The sequence below is a fragment of the Myodes glareolus genome, chromosome 12, assembly GCF_982192425.1.
Source record: "Myodes glareolus chromosome 12, mMyoGla1.1, whole genome shotgun sequence".
Taxonomy (NCBI): domain Eukaryota; kingdom Metazoa; phylum Chordata; class Mammalia; order Rodentia; family Cricetidae; genus Myodes; species Myodes glareolus.
Window position 1 is genome coordinate 20,285,114 of NC_142037.1, and position 19,015 is coordinate 20,304,128.

At 37.3% G+C, this 19,015-nt stretch overlaps 1 gene segment (V, D, J or C); it reads right to left on the bottom strand.

Annotated features, from left to right (window-relative positions):
* Positions 1 to 8,996: 8,996 nt before the first annotated feature.
* LOC148120181 (T cell receptor alpha variable 22-like) lies at positions 8,997 to 9,894 on the bottom strand. The segment is given in 2 exon segments: positions 8,997 to 9,603; positions 9,780 to 9,894. Coding segments are annotated over 2 exon segments (414 nt in total).
* Positions 9,895 to 19,015: the final 9,121 nt, after the last annotated feature.

The following is a 19,015-nucleotide window of genomic DNA, read 5'->3' on the forward strand; positions in this document are numbered from 1 at the left end:
GTCCAGACACCAGTGACTTGCTTGCCCATGACAATCTTCTGTGAACCATGCTCTAACACAAATCTCACCTCTAACCTCACCTGACAGTGGTATGCCTTGAAGATAGTAAATAGGAAAAAAAAATAAGGGGCAGGAAAACAAGATTTGGAGAAGAAAATGAAATGATGCCATTTGACAAGGGAGGTAGAAATACTGCCTCTAGTTTATCAAAAGTGATTACTGGAAATATGGCCAGGAATACAACTTAAATCATTCCTTCCTCTCTGCTATAAAACTTAACTTGTTGATATTCTGTAACAATAAATATTTGGTTATTTAAAATTGACCTCTATGTTAATTACCTGTCTTATTGATTACTTGTCTAACTGAAGACTGACCCCCTGACTTTGCTGAATGTTTAGCAAAGGCTCTAACCCTAAACTATATTTCCTATCCACATAAATTTCTTCTTTTCCTTCCTTCCCTCCTTTCTTTCTTTCTTTCTTTCTTTCTTTCTTTCTTTCTTTCTTTCTTTCTTTCTCTCTTTCTTTCTTTCTTTTGAAACTAAGTCTTGCTCTATTGCTCATGCTTTCTCAAAACATGCTCCCTACTCCCACACCCACATTTCTAGAAGTTATTACTGTCAGTGGTTGCTTGCGGGTGTCATTTTCTTCAGTAATGCAGCCAGTGGGGGACTAATTGGGAAAAAAATCCAGAGGGAAAGGAAAGGGTCTAACAGAGAGTAATGGAGGAGGTGGTGAATATAATCACAACATACTATATATATGTATGAAACTGCCAAAAATTAAACAGAAAAGAATGATCGAATTAAAATTCATGATCTCAAGGGACCAAAACCTTAGTTTCTAAGTTGCTGAGGATGCACTGCCATGCCTAGCTCCTCCCTCACTTTGCCTGGGTAAGGGCTGGGCTCAACCGTCTGCGTCTGCTTTGCCTTTTACAATGAGCTTGAATGTGTTTGAATCTATCAATGCATTCACAAAGTGTTTATAAAATGATAAGGTGACAGAAGGAATGAAATCCTCTGTACACCCACTGACAGCTTTAGTTCACCCTGGAAGGAGCTTAGGTTTGTAGCCCACTCTGGTGACTGTTCACAGGAACTCTTTTCCTGAGAACTAGAACCCAAGATGGAGTTTTTGATATGTTCTCTCCTTCTACTGAAGAGGTTCAATGGAGAGTTTCCTGTCACTTTGTTCAAAGAAAGACTGAATTATTTTCAGATATTGGGAAACTGAAATTGCTTCTCTGATGTTTTCTCAAGGACCAAATTAATTTTGTCCTCCTTGGTTTCTTGTTTTTTGTTTTGAGGACAGCTTGAAATCCGTGCTCTTTGTCACAAGGCATAGGTTTTGACAGTCTAAGAACTGAGCAATAATCTAGCAGGTTGATGCAGAAGTTAATGCTTATTCATCACAGGACCAAGTGAAGTTATGTGTGATGATTCAAAATGACTCCAATTTAATGTTTCTACTTTCCTAGAGGGTATTTTGAATAAATCACTTCAACACTAAAGGTATATGTAAAATTCAAATGCCACACTGACTCTCATCCTTCATCATCCAAAATCACAAATTTAGAACAGGGAAAGCCTGGTTGTGACAATGTAACAATGTTTGACATGGCAACTATGTATTCATACTTAATACATTTTCACTGTGCTCCCACTGTGTGCAGCTAGTCAGGTGATGGCAGTCATTAAGTGCTGGTCCATACGAAAAGAAAAGGCTGTGATTGAGAACAGAGATCAGACCACGTTAGACCCTTTCATCTGGTGTCCATTACTGTTGTGCTCAAATGGTGTAGAGAATCAAGACTGATTTAAAAGGACAATAAATATTCCAGTATCATTTGTTATTGTCTGTTTTATGTGATAGTTCTGTTAAGATAGGAATCATGTCCTACATAATTTTTCAGATAAGATATAATTCCAAAGCTTTAGTGTATTTACAGAAGTATGCAACTATTTTCATAACTAATTATAGAATATTTTCATGATCCCTCTAGAGAAGTGGTTCTCTACTTTTCTAATGCTGTGATCCTTTAATATGGTTCCTCATGTTGTGGTGACCTCCAAGCATAAAATTTCCATTGATACTTCATAAATGTAATTTTGATAACGTTATAAATTGTAATGTAAAATTTATATTTTCTGATTGTATTAGTTGACCTCTGTGAAAAGGTCATTCGACCTTCCCCCTACAAAGTAATCTTGCCTCAAAGGTTGAGAACCACTGCTCTAGAGGCGTCTTTGCTCATGAGCAGTCACAGATGATTTTTGCCCATGAAATGCCCTCTACACAACCCCTCATCTACTTTTTATCTCTGCAGAATTTCTGAGGAGTTCATAGAAATGAACTTGCATAATACATGGCCTGAGACAGTAGGTCTCTGCTCATTTTCTCAGCTGCTGATAATAAAAGATGTAGACACATGAGGAAACAAGTAAAGACGGACTTTATTAAAGAAATTTAAGGACAGAAGAGAAATTAAGGAAAAATAAGAGAAACTCCCATAAGTGGGAGGGGTGTTGAGAGGAAAATCCGTGGAACAGCCCATCTGGGCATTTTAATGACACACTTCAGGCACTAGACAAAGACTGAGGTCATTTCTACTGAGACTGGTTTTCCTCTGTGTTTACTGTGGGATGAGACAGTTAGGGGCTTCTACACTGGGTTCCTCCTCTTCTGACCCAACTGGGGAGATAATGGCAATGCTCCATTCACATGCTGTTCACCTAATTAGGGAACAGTCACATTTTGAAGCTCTCTTTCTCTCTGTCTATTTCCTTTGTCAGGTGTTCTCCTTGGCTGTTTATTGACTACTAGCCTGGGCCTCTATTGCAGGTTGTCAATCTTACAAGTGAGGCTAGTCTCTATTCTTGAGAAGGAGGTATCCAGTAGCCACTAATTAATAATATATGTTTTGTCTTTGTTCATGTGACTTACATGTAGAATTTTTTATATAAATATAGCTAATAACATGTGGCTGGATTTCTCTTGGTCTCCCCTGTAAAGGCCCTTGACTCTTCATGGTCTGCAGTAGTTTACTTTCTGGATAGGTGAATGATATATATAGAAGTTTTTAATCTGTTTTAGTTAGTCATATTAGAAGTAAGAACAAGTGAAATGCAATATTCTTATTTGCCTATGTTTTGAGAAGGATGATCCAACTGGCTGCTCACAGTTTTCTCAGAATCCTGTCTTTTCTCTCACCTGCTCATCTTGGCTGTCTTAAACCCAGCTGTGTAGTAAGAAGGTCACTTATTTGTTCCTGGCTGCCCAGCTAGCTTAGCCCCTAAATAATAATACATAAACTCTATTAATTAAAACACTACTTGCACCATTAGCTGTAACTTTTTATTGGCTAACTCTTACATATTAATTTAACCCATCTCCATTAATCTGTGTATCACCATGAGGTTGTGGCCTACCAGCAAAGATTATTCATGTCTGACTCTGGCAGCTCTGTGGTGTCTCTCTGACTCTGTCTTCTTCCTCCCAGCATTTAGTCCATTTTTTCCTGCCTATCTAAGTTCTGCCTTGCTATAAGTCCAAAGCAGTTTCTTTATTCATTAATGGTAATCAGAGCACACAGAGGGGACTCCCACATCACTTTCCATTTTATGTTACAATAAAAAGGAAGGCTTTAACTTTAACATAGTAAAATTACATATAACAAAAGCAGTTATCAAGCAAGAATTATAGCTACAATATTTATATCTACTTTATCTTTTATCACAACTAAGGAAAACTATAGCTATAAATTCTTTAACTCCATCAAAGACTTCAGAAGGATAAGATATTATCCAATTAAACAGGAAGCACATTGTAAGCAACTTTCAAATCTCTAGAATTGACAGACACATCTCACTGCCTGGACAGTCACCCTAAGTTTTTTGTACCAGTGAGGCATCCATCTTCAGAATCTTCAACAGAATTTTTCATTAAACAGAAATTTCAAATTCAGGTCTGCCTATATTGGCAGTTTGTCAGTCACTTTTTTCTGTGTCTTGCGAATGTCTTGTAGACTCTTTTATGAAGCAGGAAACCTGAATGATCATCTCACTTTTAGGCAAGTTCACCAGTCACTTTTTGTATGTCCAGTTAAGCATTCCAGCCAAGAGCAGTTTCTTGCCCAAAGGCCAATGGTGCCAAGAAAAACAAGCTCTGAGTGAAGTGTCTTTGGTGCACAGCATTCTCTCAGGAATAGAATGGAGCTGTTAAAAACAATCATGTCTCATGTCAACAGAATCCTAAGTTATTTAAATGTCATGTTTTACAGATCCTTGAAGTGGTTGAAGTTTACCTATCTAGACAGAATGCAATCTCTACGTATGTAAGGAACCTAATTGATCTGACTGTATGTACAACAAACATGAGCAACTATTATACTGACATATAATTTTTAATAGGTATATAACTTAAAGACTAAAACATCATGTCAGAATATTAAATAATCTGTAAACAAGTGTGTAACAAATGAGGACAATGACCTCAAAATGTAAACAATATAAAAGTATCTTGATCAGAGGTAGGAGTAATATATAATGTAATATGAAAATATATCCTAAAAGTTGTATCAATATACTAAATATCCTAAACAGAGGTATAAGCATGCATATATACAATCTGACATAATAACTTTGCAAAGGTGTACAAATAATGTAAACAAAGTAACAAATATTATTTGAACTTGTGTCAATATAAAAAACTATAACAAAGAAAATCAACCATAAATAATAGCTCACAAGTATTCACTCTATTACCCACCATTATTATCATTTTTTTGAACAAACATAGTTTTCACCCCAACCCTCTATTTAGTACAGGTAATAATCAACAGACTTTGGATGATTTCTCAGGTAGCTAATTGTCTCTGTCATATTTTACTCACTTTGGAAGTTGCCTAGTTACACTTCTTGCCTGCTCAAGTAATATTACTTCCCTCTCAGGCCTTTGATGGGGTTGAAAATTAGATAATTGCAGCTACATTCCTCTTATGATTTAGCCAAGCTTATTTCCAATACAATATTTAGGCTCTTTAAAATAAAATGCTGATTAAAACATTTGTCATGTGTTCCTTGCTTAATATTGCTCAGGTTGTTTGTAATTTAATACTTGATATCTGTTGCTATTATACATAGTTTTTGTATTGGATTTGGAGCGCTCTTATTTAGACAAAAGGGGGAGATTATGGGGAAAGCTTTGTTAACCAATAATCTTTAAGAGGTGGAGCATAGTTTAGGCATGGCTTTCTGGGACCGGGAGATAAAAACCTATGCACCACCCAGGTGCACTGTCTGTGTAGTTTCCCCCACTGGCAAGCAGAGCCTGAATCTTCTGTTTCTGTGGCCTGAGTTTTTCCCCTTATAATAAATAAAATATACTTGTCTATCATTAAGTTAGCCTGGTTATTTCCATATCTAGTTAACAGTGACACAGCTGTGAGCCCTTCATGTCAAATATTGTGTTTTCGTGGATGTTTGTTTATGCATATGTCTTCCAGTGAATATGTGTTTCTCATGCTTTTGTTTATTCTTTTCTGTTTGCTTTGTTTTTTTTTCTGGTTTGCTTGTTTATTCGCTTGTATGATTTCTACAGAGATGGAGAAAGAAGGTGTGATGTTAGATGAGTGGGGAGGTAGGATGGATCTGGAAGGAGATGAGGAAGGGAAAACTGATCAGAATGTATTCCTTGAAAAAGATGTATTTTCAATTAAAACAAAACAAAAGAAAAACAGAGGTACAGATTGAGTCTTTCATGCTCAAAGAGCCCCAGGTTTACACAGAATGGAATTATTTATTCTCATTATCAGATAGATTGGATCACATCCTTTTGAGATCCAATATGCAGAGCTGAAAATAGTTGATTGTCCATGAGGTGACTGCTCCTCCAGGATTCAAGTAGTGACACAATACTTAGGGGGAAATGTGACAGTAGAGTTTCTTCTTATTCATGTTCACTTATCATCTAATCATTTTACAATAACATTTTTTTTGTAGTTTCTGCCTTGTAATGGAATTGGACAAGGGGCTTCCTTGAATTTTTCTACCTTAAATTTCTTTTTTGTTACTGACAAAAGAAAATACCTATAGATAGTGTCAGCCATAGAATGGCACTGGACTGGGAAGAAATTGTCTCATCATAGGTAAACCTAAGACCATTCACTTCCTTAGGTATCTAACATACATGCCATTTCCATGACAGGTCCCTGAAAAGTTAGAAAGATCCTTTCTGGGTTTACAAACTCCCATAACATAAATAAATTGATATTGGATCACAAGTAGATTAAATTTATAGTCAACCAAAATGAAATAAAATAGAACTTTGTTGAAAATCATGGTCATATGTGGTGTGACAAGGTGGTGAACTGGATAACCAAGGCAAAAAAAAGCAGGATGTTCCTTTATGAGGTCCTGTTTTATCATTAAACCTAACCCACTCTTCATGTAAAAAATATACATACCCTGCCACTTAGAGAACCTGAAAATGACAATTTATTAGTATATGAGGCAAAGGTCATGCTGACAACTTTTTTGATGTCTTTCTAGAGTTAAATATCCTCTTTACAGAGGTAACTGGAAGGTTTGAATTCTTAACAGAGGTAGTGATAAAGCTTGTGCAACCTGATGTAAAACAGAGAATTGTTTTCTCTTTTTAGATGCAGTAAAAGTGACTTAGATTTTTATAAAACACAGCACATTTTGTGCTGAGTTAGTATTAGCTTAGCAACTGAAAAGTGTTGCAATTTATATGAAAATATCAAGGTAGGGAGTGCTGTCCCCTAGCAGCCACTGTTCTTTGCTTTGTTCAGGTAGAGTTGTTGGGATGCTGAGTGTGTGACGATGGCTCAAGGAAGAGAGAGCATTGGCTGGGTCTGAACCAGGAGTAGTGGTTGCTGTAGAGGTGTCTGCAGCTGGTTACAAGTCTTCATTTAGGAGGAAAAGACAGTGGAAGAATTCAAAACGCCATTTAATATAAACTGGAAAGAATTAGTGAAAGTCAATCAAGAAGACCTGCCACTGCAAGAAGAATTGGCAGATAGCTCATCTATTGCCTCAGCGAGGTGGAAGGAAACGAATTAAAAGATAAAATGTGGCACAAGTATTAGAACTACTTAGTTGCTTATGGTGGCAGCACAAGAGGTAGACCTGACTTTGAAGAAGTTGAACAAGCTGGAGAAGGACAAGCAAAATTTGAAAATCAGCTAAACACCAAAGTAATGGAATTGGAAAATGAACTGGAGATGGTTCAGCATAATGATGGGATACTTGGTTTATACATGATAAAATTCACCATCTTGAAAACAAGTCAGAATAAAAAAGATAGACAAAAAATGTAGAAAAGTGGTTGGATAAAGAAAGCTAGTGATCAATTGACTCTTTGACTAAAGAGGCAGAAAATGGAAACAACAAATTAAAGATAATGAACAGTTTAATAGATTCACAAATGGAATAATTTTAATCAGGAAAAGAAGACAGCAACAACTGAACATAGTTGCCTAAAAAAAACTTTGAACTTATCTGGGTGGGATTCAAACCTTAACAAAAACTAATGAGAAAATGGAAGTTCAGAAGCAATAAATAAGAAAAAAAATCTTGAAGTGTCAGAACAGGAAATAAAGATGATGAATGACTATAGCAGGATGAAAGCTGTTGTGCAATCAACAGATCCTACTGTATACCAGATTTAGAGGAGAGGATGGTCATTGGCAATTCAAGTGTAAGAGCTCACAGATCTTCTAACAGCAAGGAATGAAGAGGAAATTCAGGAATGATGACTGCCGGTGCTTTTCTCAATTGCTACAACTCATCTGCATTTTATATTTTGATTTAACTTAAATTTTGAATTTGATTTTAAGAATTTACAGCAGAAAATGACATTTATATTCTTTTTTAAAAGCTTATTCTATGTCTTATCTAGAAATCTTCTAATACTACTATCCATAGTCCTCAAGCTCATTTCTTTATTAAACAAGCACTTTCAACTCAAGATTAATCAGGAATGAGATTAGGAAAAAAATCTGTCATGATCAGTCAGAAAGCCTTTTCAGAGCACCCTCTTTCTGGGCCTGATTGCTTATTCCAATCTCAAGTCATTTTGTACCATCCACTGCCAAGAAGCTAGGATTATGATAGTTGCTGTTGTGAACTCTCTGAAATGACAGAATTAGTCATTTTTATTGTAGAAAATTGTCACTTCTGGTGATACCACTTCTATCCATGCTCACATAAATCTTATTGACAATAAGGTATTATTTATGTTCATATAATCAATATTTGAAACAAATGTAGTTGCAATGGGCATGGAAGTGAATGAATCACAAAGGGGGTCAGTTAATTTGTGAAACTCTAGGAAGAAAATGTTTTAGCCAGTCCAGTAACTGTTGTAACCACTCAGCTGCCAATTTTATGTAAAAACAGCAATGGAAGACATTTCGGGAATGAGTGAACATAGCTGCTTTCCAATTCTTTGCAGAGACAAGTGGCAAGCCAAAGTTTTTCAACTGTGTAAAATAAGCTGCCAACCTTGGGAAACAGCAGTGTTTTGACCACATTTAATTATTGTGTAATTAATTCATCCCCTATTGAGGGACATTTATTAGCTTTCCATTTGAAAGCAGTGTTTTAATGAGAAGTATTACATGAATATTAGATTGCAGATGTGTAAATATTTTGTAGAATCAATCGATGCAAATATTATTGCAATACAAATTGCAAATATATCTCTCTAGTTCAATATTTATCTTCTGCCTGTCATAATTTTTGATGTGAAAAATTTGTTTTATAGTGCATAACTAAATGAATCGTAATTTTTAAAGTATCAAGACATTGTTAGAATCATATCATGGTTTGATAATAATATTTGTTTGTCTTGCCTTGTACAACTTAATTATTAGATCTTCAAAATTAATTTTTTTCTCAGCTTCATATTGAGCAGATTATCTGTAAGAGTTGTTTCAAGCTCACTAAATACAGGTTGGAAACAGTTGTTCTCAGTTTTCAATTCTGAGAAAAGACCAAGATGATTCTGGAGTGTTAATTTTGTGATATTAGCACAAACATTTGATAAAGTGTAGATTTTAGTCATGAGGCTGATGTTTCTGAGCATTTGTCCTTCAAGTCAGTATCACCTCGGTCGGAGTTTAAGTGTGGACTTCTGCAGTGGTAATTTTCTGTTTCCTCACTCCTTCTTTGTAATTGGTGGTCTGATAAAGCCTCCACTGTGAAAAGCCTCCTTCAGAGTCTCCTCATGTCAGGGCTGTAGCTGCATGAACAGCTGCAATTTGGGGTCAGGCTGCAGGCATGATGGAAGCACTGTGCCTCTGCAGCACAGAAGTAGGTGCCTGAGTCCTCCAGCTGGGCATCCCTGATGTGCAGGGTGCTGTACCGCTCCTTGGAGTCAAATGTAGACTTTAACCTTCCATTCTCCTTTGTTCCTGGAGCCTGGTAAAAAAGATTGATGAAGCTGCCACTGGGACTCTGCTGGAACCACTGCAAACTCATGATGGTGGTAGAAAAATTGCATAACAGAGGAGAACTGGTTCCCTCATAGAGTTTCAGAGCTGAAGGACTTTGTTCCACCTCAATTCCTTGCACCCCTGCTTGGAAACAGAAAAGCAAACCAGAGTCAATGAAGGGTTTTCACCCACACCTGTCAAGCCTCCCAGGAAACACCATAAGGATGACTGCACAGGGGCTTTGAATTGACTCATTCCCCCTCCACCACTGACATCTCTGCAGAATTCCTAAAGCAACTTAGGTGAGCACAACTCACAGTAAATCTGCATCCACAGAAGCCCCAGCGCAGGTCCCAGTTTCCTTTTCATGGCCCCTGTCCAATTGCTAATGTTGTCTTCTCCAGCTATGAGGATGACAAGTCTTGTGCTCAGAAATACTTATGCTTACACACAACAGATTCTCTCCTAATCACGGAGGATTCTCTGTCATCAAGAAACCCCACCCACTTCCACCACATGCCTCTGCAAGGCAATTGCTCCACAACTGTGGAGGGCAAACATATAGAGCCCAGGACACTATATTGCAGTGTAACTCTTCTTATAAGGAGAGTTTGGGGAGGAAATAAATATGTGAATAAGGTGAATTCATAAGTGCAGAATACTGGTATGAATACTAATGACTCCAGTGGGTTAGATGAGCCTTGATTTCTGCCTTGAAATTGCTTTCATGCAGTATATTCTGGTCATTGTCACATCTCCTCCATCATCTCCAAGAGCTTCCACAGCTTCTCACCCACCTAACTCCATGCCCTTTCTTTTTCTTTCTCTTTAGAAATCAGAGGAAAAGAAATAAACCACCCAAAAGTAGAATTAAAAAAATAATCAAGAAGATACTCATATATAAAACCTCATAAAAGCACAAAACACATACAAACACAGACAAAAGACCAGTTAAGATTAAAAAAATGCTCAAACTAAGCAGTGTCATACCACATCATCTTTAGATTCATCTGGTGTTGGCCATCTACTGCTGGGCATTGGCCTACCCTTCAGTGTGGTCAATAGACCCAATAAGAAAGTCCTGGCAGGTCTTTTAGATTACCCTATTTGACAAATCAGCATACAGTGTACTATATAGAATAAAAGGAATGTTCTGCAAATAAATCATCATGTGCATAGAAAACGTTCCAACACAGTTGTGGGCTATAAGGAAAACAAGACATGCTCTATCCCTGTTTCCACCCTGATTTATTTTCCATCTCTTATCTTCTGCCCAGCTCTTTCACTGTGCTGCACAGGAAAACACTGCTGATTCAGATCAGACTATGAATGCCAGCTCCAATTCAGTGAGGCCCTGCCCTTCTATTCTTTCATATAAAGTATTTCTTCTCAAGTACTTATTTTTCTCCTTTCATATATATATAATATATATATGTGTGTGTGTGTGTGTGTCAATTATGCATATACATCCTATATGATATAAAGAATAATGAAACAGTTTCTATTTCTTTGAATTTAGGAAATTTTAAGCATAAAACCAAAAGAAAGTTATGAAAGCAGTGGAGATGCTTTCTCTTGAGTGTCCATCCTCATAATGCCCAGTGATATGTTACTTTGCTTACATGTGCTCAAAGATTTTTTCCTTTCTTTTATTTATTTTTATTAAAAAGAAAACAAACTATTTTCATTATGCATACCAATCCAAGTTCCAACTCCCTTCCCTCCTTGCACTCCCTCCACTTACACTCCATCACCCTCCCCAGTCCCCGCCACACACTTCACAGAGAGGGTAAGTCACATTGCTTTGGGGAAGGTCTGAGGCCCTTCCTACTATATCTAGGCTGGGCAAGGCATCCATTCAAAGAGAATAGGTTGCCAGAAAGACCGTACATGCAATAGGGATAAATCTTGGTGCCACTGCCAGAGGCCCCTTAGTCTGCCCCAGCCATGCGATGGTCAACCACTTTCAGAGGGATTAGTTTGGACCTATGCTTGTTCTTTCCCTGTCCTGAGAAGTTGGTGAGCTCCCATTACATTAGCTCAGGTAGACTGTTTCAGGGAGTGTATCCATCAGGGTCTTAACCTCTTTGCTCATATTCTCACTCCTCCCACTCTTCAACAGAACTTTGGGAGCTCAGTCCAGTGCTCCGATGCAGGTCTTTGCTTCTGTTTCCATCAGTCACTGGATGAAGGTTCTATGGTGATATTTGAGATATTGATCAGTTTGACTACAAGGCAAAGCAAGTTTGGGCACCCTCTCCTGTATTGCTTAGAGTCTTAGCTGGGGTAATCTTTGTGAATTCCAGGGAATTTCTCTAGAACCTGGTTTCTTGCTAGTCCCATTAGACTTGATTAGTCTCAATCAAGGTATCTGTTTCCTTGCTCTCATCTCTGTCCTTACTCCATCTTGACTATCCTGTTCCCTGAAGCTCTCCTCCCCCTTCCCTTCTCCTCTCATTTTCCCCTTATAACCTCCTTCTCTCCCTACCTCCATGCTTCCAATTTTGTCAGGCAATCTTGTCTATCGACTTTCTACATGGATCTATACATGTTTTTCTTAGGGTTCACCTTGTTATTTAAATTCAGAGAACTGTTTTTAAAATAGATTGGTAGACAAAATGGGATCCAGTGAACAGACGCTAGATATCTGTGGTTTTCTATAGAATGACTGAGAGCTAAAGATAGGTGTGTTCTCTACATCATCACCCCTGTTTCTTGCTTTGTGAGCAGATTGCCTTGTGTCCTTAAGTCTTCTGGGGTCTTCAAACTAAGGTTTTGTAATTTCTAGGCACTGCAGTGCCCCCTAGTGGACAGACACCACCAACAAAAGTGACCAGCCCATTTCACAAGTCTCATTAAACCAGCACTTTTCACTCCATCACTTCCCGGTGAAGGAAATGCAGATGGTCAGAAGACAAGATTGTCTAGATTGAGCTCTCAAAAGAAGAAATAAAAATGTACAAGAAATATTTTTGAAATTTTTCATCATCTTTAGCAATTTTGGGAAATGCAAATTGAAACAATTTTGAGATTTCATCGTGCCCCAGTTAGAGTATGTAAATCAATAAAGCAACTGACAACAAATATTGGTGGGGGGGCTTTCTGTGGGGGAAAGGAACCTGCATTCACTATTGGGGAATGAAAATAGGTAGAATTCCTCTGGAAATCGGTAAGGAAAATCTTCAAAAATTTAAAGATAAATCTAAACACAACCCAGTATGCCACTTCTCAGTTTATGTCCAAAGATTTCTAAATCCTACTCCACAGTTGCTTAGTTATATTCATTGCTGCTCTATTACAGTAAGTAGGACATACAAACCATTTAAATGACCCTCAACTAATGAATGGATAATAAAAACAATGAATATTCTTCAATGTAAAGAAAAATAACATCATAAACTTTTCAGGAAGATGGATGTAACTTGAAAATGTTATTTAAAATGAGATGATAGAGAACCAAAAGGATAAATGCCATATGTTCTGCACTGAACTCCAAGTTCAAAAGAAACTGTAGAGGCCCCTAACTTCAAATCTTCACATGGAAGTATATAACTTGGAGTAACCACAGAAGTCAGAAAGTTCTGAAAGGAACATGTAGTAGGGGAGAAACACTAGAAATAGGAATAGCAAGGTAAGCATAATCTGGAGTATAGAAATTCAAAATTGTGACATCATCTTGGGAATTTTTTTCTTTGATGAGTATGAAGTGTCCTTCCCCTCCATTTTGATTAATTTTTGTTGGAAGTATATTTTGTTAAATATTAGAGTGGCCATACTAGCTTTCCTCTTGGGTTGATTTGCTTGGAAAACTTCTTCAAATGCTTTCATTTGAATTAATTTTTGTTTTTGATACTGAGGCGAGTTCCTTGTATACAGCAACAGAATGAATCCTATTTTCCTTTAGTCAGTGTCTTTTTATTGGATAATTGATGAAAGATGTTAATTACCAATGATTGCTAATTACTGTTAGTTTGTGGTGGTGGTGGCGGTGGTGGTAGTATGTGAGGGTCTGTGTGTATTTCTCTTTTTGTTTTGGTAGTGTGAAATTTTATGTTTACTGGGTTGTCTTGGGTGTAGTTAAGCTTAGGGTGCAGTTTTCCTTCTGTAAGTGTGGATTTGTAGACAGCTAATATTAAATTTGACTTTTTCATGAAATAGCTTGTTTTCTCCTATTATTGAAAGCTTTGCTGGGTATAGTAGTCTGGGTTGGCATCTGTGGCCTCTTAGAGCTTAAGGTCCTTCTGGATTTTAGAGTCTCCACTAAAGAGTTGGATGTAATTTTTATAACTCTATTTTTAAATGTTTGTTGGACTTTTCCCCTCTCAGCCTTTAATATTCTTTTTTCTTCTGTATGCTTAGTGTTTTGATTATTATGAGGCAGGGGGGCTTTCTTTTCTGTTCCAATCCTATTGATATTCTGAAAGCTCCTTGCACTTTTATACATTCTTTTTCTTTAGGTTAAGAAAACTTTTAATGATTTTTTTCTTGAAAATATTTTCTGGGCCTTTGAGCTGGGAATCTTCTCCTATTTCTATTATTCTCAGGTTTGGTCTTTCCATATTGTCTTAAATTTTCTTGAAGTTTTGAGTCAAGAGCTTTTAGATTTAAGATTCTGTTAGCCTGATATATCAATTCTTCCCTTGTACCTTCTATGCCTGAGAGTCTCTTTTCCAACTCTTATATTCTGCTGGTGATGCTTGCTTCTGTAGTTCCTGTTCATCTATCTGCTATCTTAGTAAGGGTTTCTCTCTGTGTGATGAGACACCATGACAATGGCGACTATTATAAAGGGAAAATATCTACTTGAGATAATTTGCTTACAGTTTTAGAGGTTCAAGTCATTTTATTATGGTGGAGAGCATGGTGGCATGCAGACAGATGTGGTGCTGACTACATCTTGATCAGAAGACAACAGCAAGTAGACTGTTTTATTGAGCATAGCTTGAGCATATAGGAATCCTCAAAGCCTGTCTCAACAGTGACAGACATCCTCCAACAAGAACATTCTACAAACATATCATACTAAAAAAAAAAATACATGCCTTCTAATGATACCACTTCCTTTAGGGGGCATTTTCTTTCAAACTATCACACAAAGATTTTCTATTTCCAAGATTCCATTGATTTGTATCTTCTTTAATTATTTCTAGTTCAGTTATCAGGTCTTGAATGGTTTTATTCATTTCCTTTTCCTCGATTTTTTAAAGGATTTATTCCTCTATCTCCTTCATAAGATTAGGTTTAAAGTCATTTTCTTTCTTTTATTTTTAAATTATATTTTTATTATATGTACAGTATTATATGTACAGCCTGTGCATATGCCTGCAGGCTAGAAAAGGGTTCCAGATCTCATCACATTTGGTTTTGTGTCACCATGTTTCTGGGAACTGAACTCAGGACTGTTGGAAGAGGAGCCAGTGCTCTTAACTGCTGAGCCATCCCTCTAGACCTCTAAGGTCATTTTCTTGTGTTTCAAAAGGGTTAGAATATTCAGGGCTTACATAGTATCAAAGCTCCACTCTGGTGGTGCCCATATAGTCATCTGTGTTTGGGATTATTTTAGGTTTACTTGTCAATTTCTGAGTTTATTTTTGTTGGATGGATGTTTTTGATGTTTTTCATCTTGGTTTCTATTTTCTCACTGGTCTTCTGGCCTAAGTGGCCTGTTGGCTTGGTGACCAGTGAGTCTTCAGGTCTAGTACGTTATCCCTGTGGGGGTTTTAGTGGCCTGTATGGCCTCTGGGGTTCTAGGTCTCTGGGATTCATAGTACTAGAGTGGTCTCCAGTAGAGTAGGGACCTTGTGCTGTAATTGTGGGCCTAGATATGAAGTCCAGGGCTTAGTACTATTGGGGACAACTGGGCAAGTTTTTATGGAGTGTTAACAGTGGGTGGTGTTTCATCTGGGGTTCCTAGTACTGGTGAGGCCTCCAGCAGAGGAGTATTCTGCTGGGGTGGAGGTGACTTTATAGGAGAGGTTGAAACAAGGAAATGGAAGAGGGAGGGAATAAGTAATATATTTTAATTTCAAAACATATTTTTTTAAAGAAAGAAAAAAGTGGTATAAGACATCCAAGCTAATGCAAATAAGTGAACTTCAACTGTAGTTTTCTAGCAAGGCTTTAGATATTTCAAGATTTAGTGCTTATAACAAACCCTACTACATCTCAAGTTTGTTTGGAATATCTACAGGAAAGTGGTAAATTCCAAGGCACGGAACTTCAGAGTTTTCAGGTGCAATTTCTAAAACTTGTTTGTGGAACGTGTACATTTAAAATAAATAATAGTAAACAGGTATAATTATGCACATGCTAAGTTAACATTAAATCATTGCACCTCAGATGTGAGATATGGCATGTGTGCTACCGAAGTAACTCTCAGTGGGAAGAGGTAGTTAATCCTGCCAAGAATGCACTCCTCCAGGGTCACTAGCTGCAATTTTAAATGAAGTGCATGACAGAGGACACTGAAATTCTGTTGCCAACAATGTGATAAATACATAAAGTCTCACTATGTTTCATGGGCTATATCACAAAGTAGGGTTCAATACCAAGAGCCCAAGAGCAGTGCCATGTTAGATAGCATGACCAAACAGAAAAAGACCTTTTAATTAAAGGACTTAGATTACTGATTTGACTAAAGAATTTTATATATACACCTTTCTTCAAATGAACATGGTATAATAATCTAGATTAACTTGTACTTTGACCCACTAACAACCAAAGATTTAAGTCCTAAAAATTCCTTGTCTAGCCAGTGTGGGACATGAAGAAACAGAGCATGCTCTATCTATATATTATGCAGTGTTTAGTAATGACAGTGCTGGGTAATGAGGCCCATAAGAACTTGAATAAATATCAGTGACATGTGGTGTGAACAGAATGAGAATCACAAGAAGGCCTGCTTTATATCTCCACAAACCGGAAGTTCTTAACAAGGCCAATGTGCAGTGACAAAAAATAATGGGAAAACCTATTGTCTGCAGGAGGTAAGCTGATTTGAAAGGTATACATGAAAATTCCTGAGGTGACATAGATATTGTATCTTTGTATCAAATACCACTGCCTTCTCATTTCATTATGTAGAAAATCAAAAGTAAGTGGCTAACAGAGAAATATAAAAGATAAATCACTTGATATTTGAATCTCCAGATAAATTCTATTAGGATTTTATATCAATATATTCATTACACATGTGTACATGAGTATGTAAATGTGCTCATGTCTGTATTGGTACAAGTGTGTGGGAGCAGGGACAAGCACACGTGTATGAGTTTATGTATATGTACATGTAGAGACCAGAGAAAAACCTTGGATGTTGTTCCTAAGGTTATGAATAGATTGGTTGTGTGTATTTGCATATGTGAATTTGACTAGACATATGTGCACATGAATGTGGAGTCCAAAGGTCAACCTTGGAAGTCAGTTTTAGGAAGCTGTCCACCTTGTTTATTGGAAACAAGCGGTCTCTGAACCCTAGAGCTCATGGTTAAGCTATGATTGAGAGTAGTGGGCTCTAGATATCGGTTGGTCCTCAGCCCACCACAGAAGAGCCTCCATTCTCAGTTTTTCATGTGTGAGCTGGAAGTCATACTCAGAAACTCATGGTTTCAGATCACCTACCCACTTTCTCTGTTTAGTCAAACATTAACTAGAAAATTCCTTTTCCTTTTTATACTGAACATTGTCATCCTCCAAGGCTGTAAGCACAGAAGAATAAAATCTTCTTCTACAATTTTCCCTATTATAGGGAGAAAAACTAAAATTTTATACTCGCCAGTAAGCCCTAACGTCCACTGTGAATCTTAACTATATTTTCAACAGGGCATTTCTTTTATTTTAATGTTTGAAATCAAAAGAATCAACCTTCTACTATCTATTTTGATATTTTGAAACTCTTTTTTTATTAATTAATTTATTTGTTTATGAAAATTTCCACTTCCTCCTTGCTTCCCCATACCCTCCCATTCTCCCCACTCCCTCTCCTCCTCCCCCCTCCCTCCCCTCCTTCCTCTCCAGTCCTAAGAGCAGTCAGGGTTTCCTGCCCTTCAACAGGGCATTTCTATGTTAGGATAAAAGAATTTATTTTTGATGTTCCAGTAGTAACATCATATAAACCAGGGTGAAAGTAATGTGTAGTAATAAAGGATGCAGAATAAAATATAACACAAACTCTCAAGTCAATTTGAAGAATCTGGGGGGAGGCAAAATAAAATAAGATAGTATATTTACAACTGCAAAAAATTCTTTTAAAAATGCCAAATTTTCTCCAATTCCTTCTTCTCCTGTTTTATTTTTAGTTGTTACTAGCTGACATAATTATTTCAGATTTCTAAGCTTCCATGGTTATGGTGAATTACTATATTGGCTAACAGTGCATCAGAATCTTCTCTAAATAGAAATATTTAAATATTATGACCAACTCTGATCAGTACATTTATCACAAAAAGAAGAAGTTATAGGGAAAACAGTATGGAGAACTCAGTAGTGAAGGCAAACCTCAGGCCAAAGCTGGAAGTGTAGACTTCCACATTCTGTGTAGATGTCACACAAAATGACAAATGGAAATCCAGCTTCTGCTGTTTCCCTACAGACACAATCAGTCAGAAAGTGTAGTTGTGGTTTAAGCAATGTCCACTCAGGAAATAATCTTCACAGATAGCAACACAGTCTCCTCCATTCTACGGAACCATGAGTGAGCATTATATAATTTTGAAAATAAGCAAAGAACTGAGACAAAGCCAGACAGGGTGTATTATAGCTGAAACTTAGTTGTGCAAAGACAACTGAAAGAGATCCTTCAAAGACCCAAAGACAGACCTTGAGCTTGAACTCTCCATTGCCATGGGTGTTTATGTTCAGCTCCCCCTGCAGCCCCAGACACCATGAACCCAGAACACAGAAATACACAGCCAGATCGCTCAGGTGCACAGAGGCTTTCTTCAGGTGGAAAGAAGACTCATGTTTGCTAAACTCATTGCTTCTTTCCTAATCTGTGATGGCATATTAGTTCAGGAATTTTCTGTAAGCGGGATGGATTGTTAACATTTATAATGAAAGCAGTTTATGAAATGCACCCCAGAATTCAGGTGCAATAGTTTCAGGCTGAGTTTGAATGTTCAGCACAGCTAAGGTGGTGATGTGTGATGGTAGAAATCTCGCCCATGGTGGATGCCCTGCAGCACAAAGACTACTGGAATACACATGAAGAAAGAATGCCTCTGCTTCAGTGACAAATTGTGACTCTAGATGGGAATGTTTTACTGCTAGAGTCAAAGGAACTACAACCCTGAGACCTCACTGGCTAGTGAAATTACTGTCCTCCAGGAAAGGACTTGAGATGAAAAACTTGTGGCTTTTTCTGGGTCAATGAACTGCATCAACTAAGTCATAATATGCATTTTTTTGATTCCAAGAACAAGAAGGAAGCTCTTCACTTTGCTTTCCTCTCATGTATTCCTTCCTGTAGGAATGGACTTTCCTGGAGATAGATAGTTCAGCATTGCCTTTAATATGTGAACATTTAATTTATTAATGAGCCTGTCGAGTGCGTGTG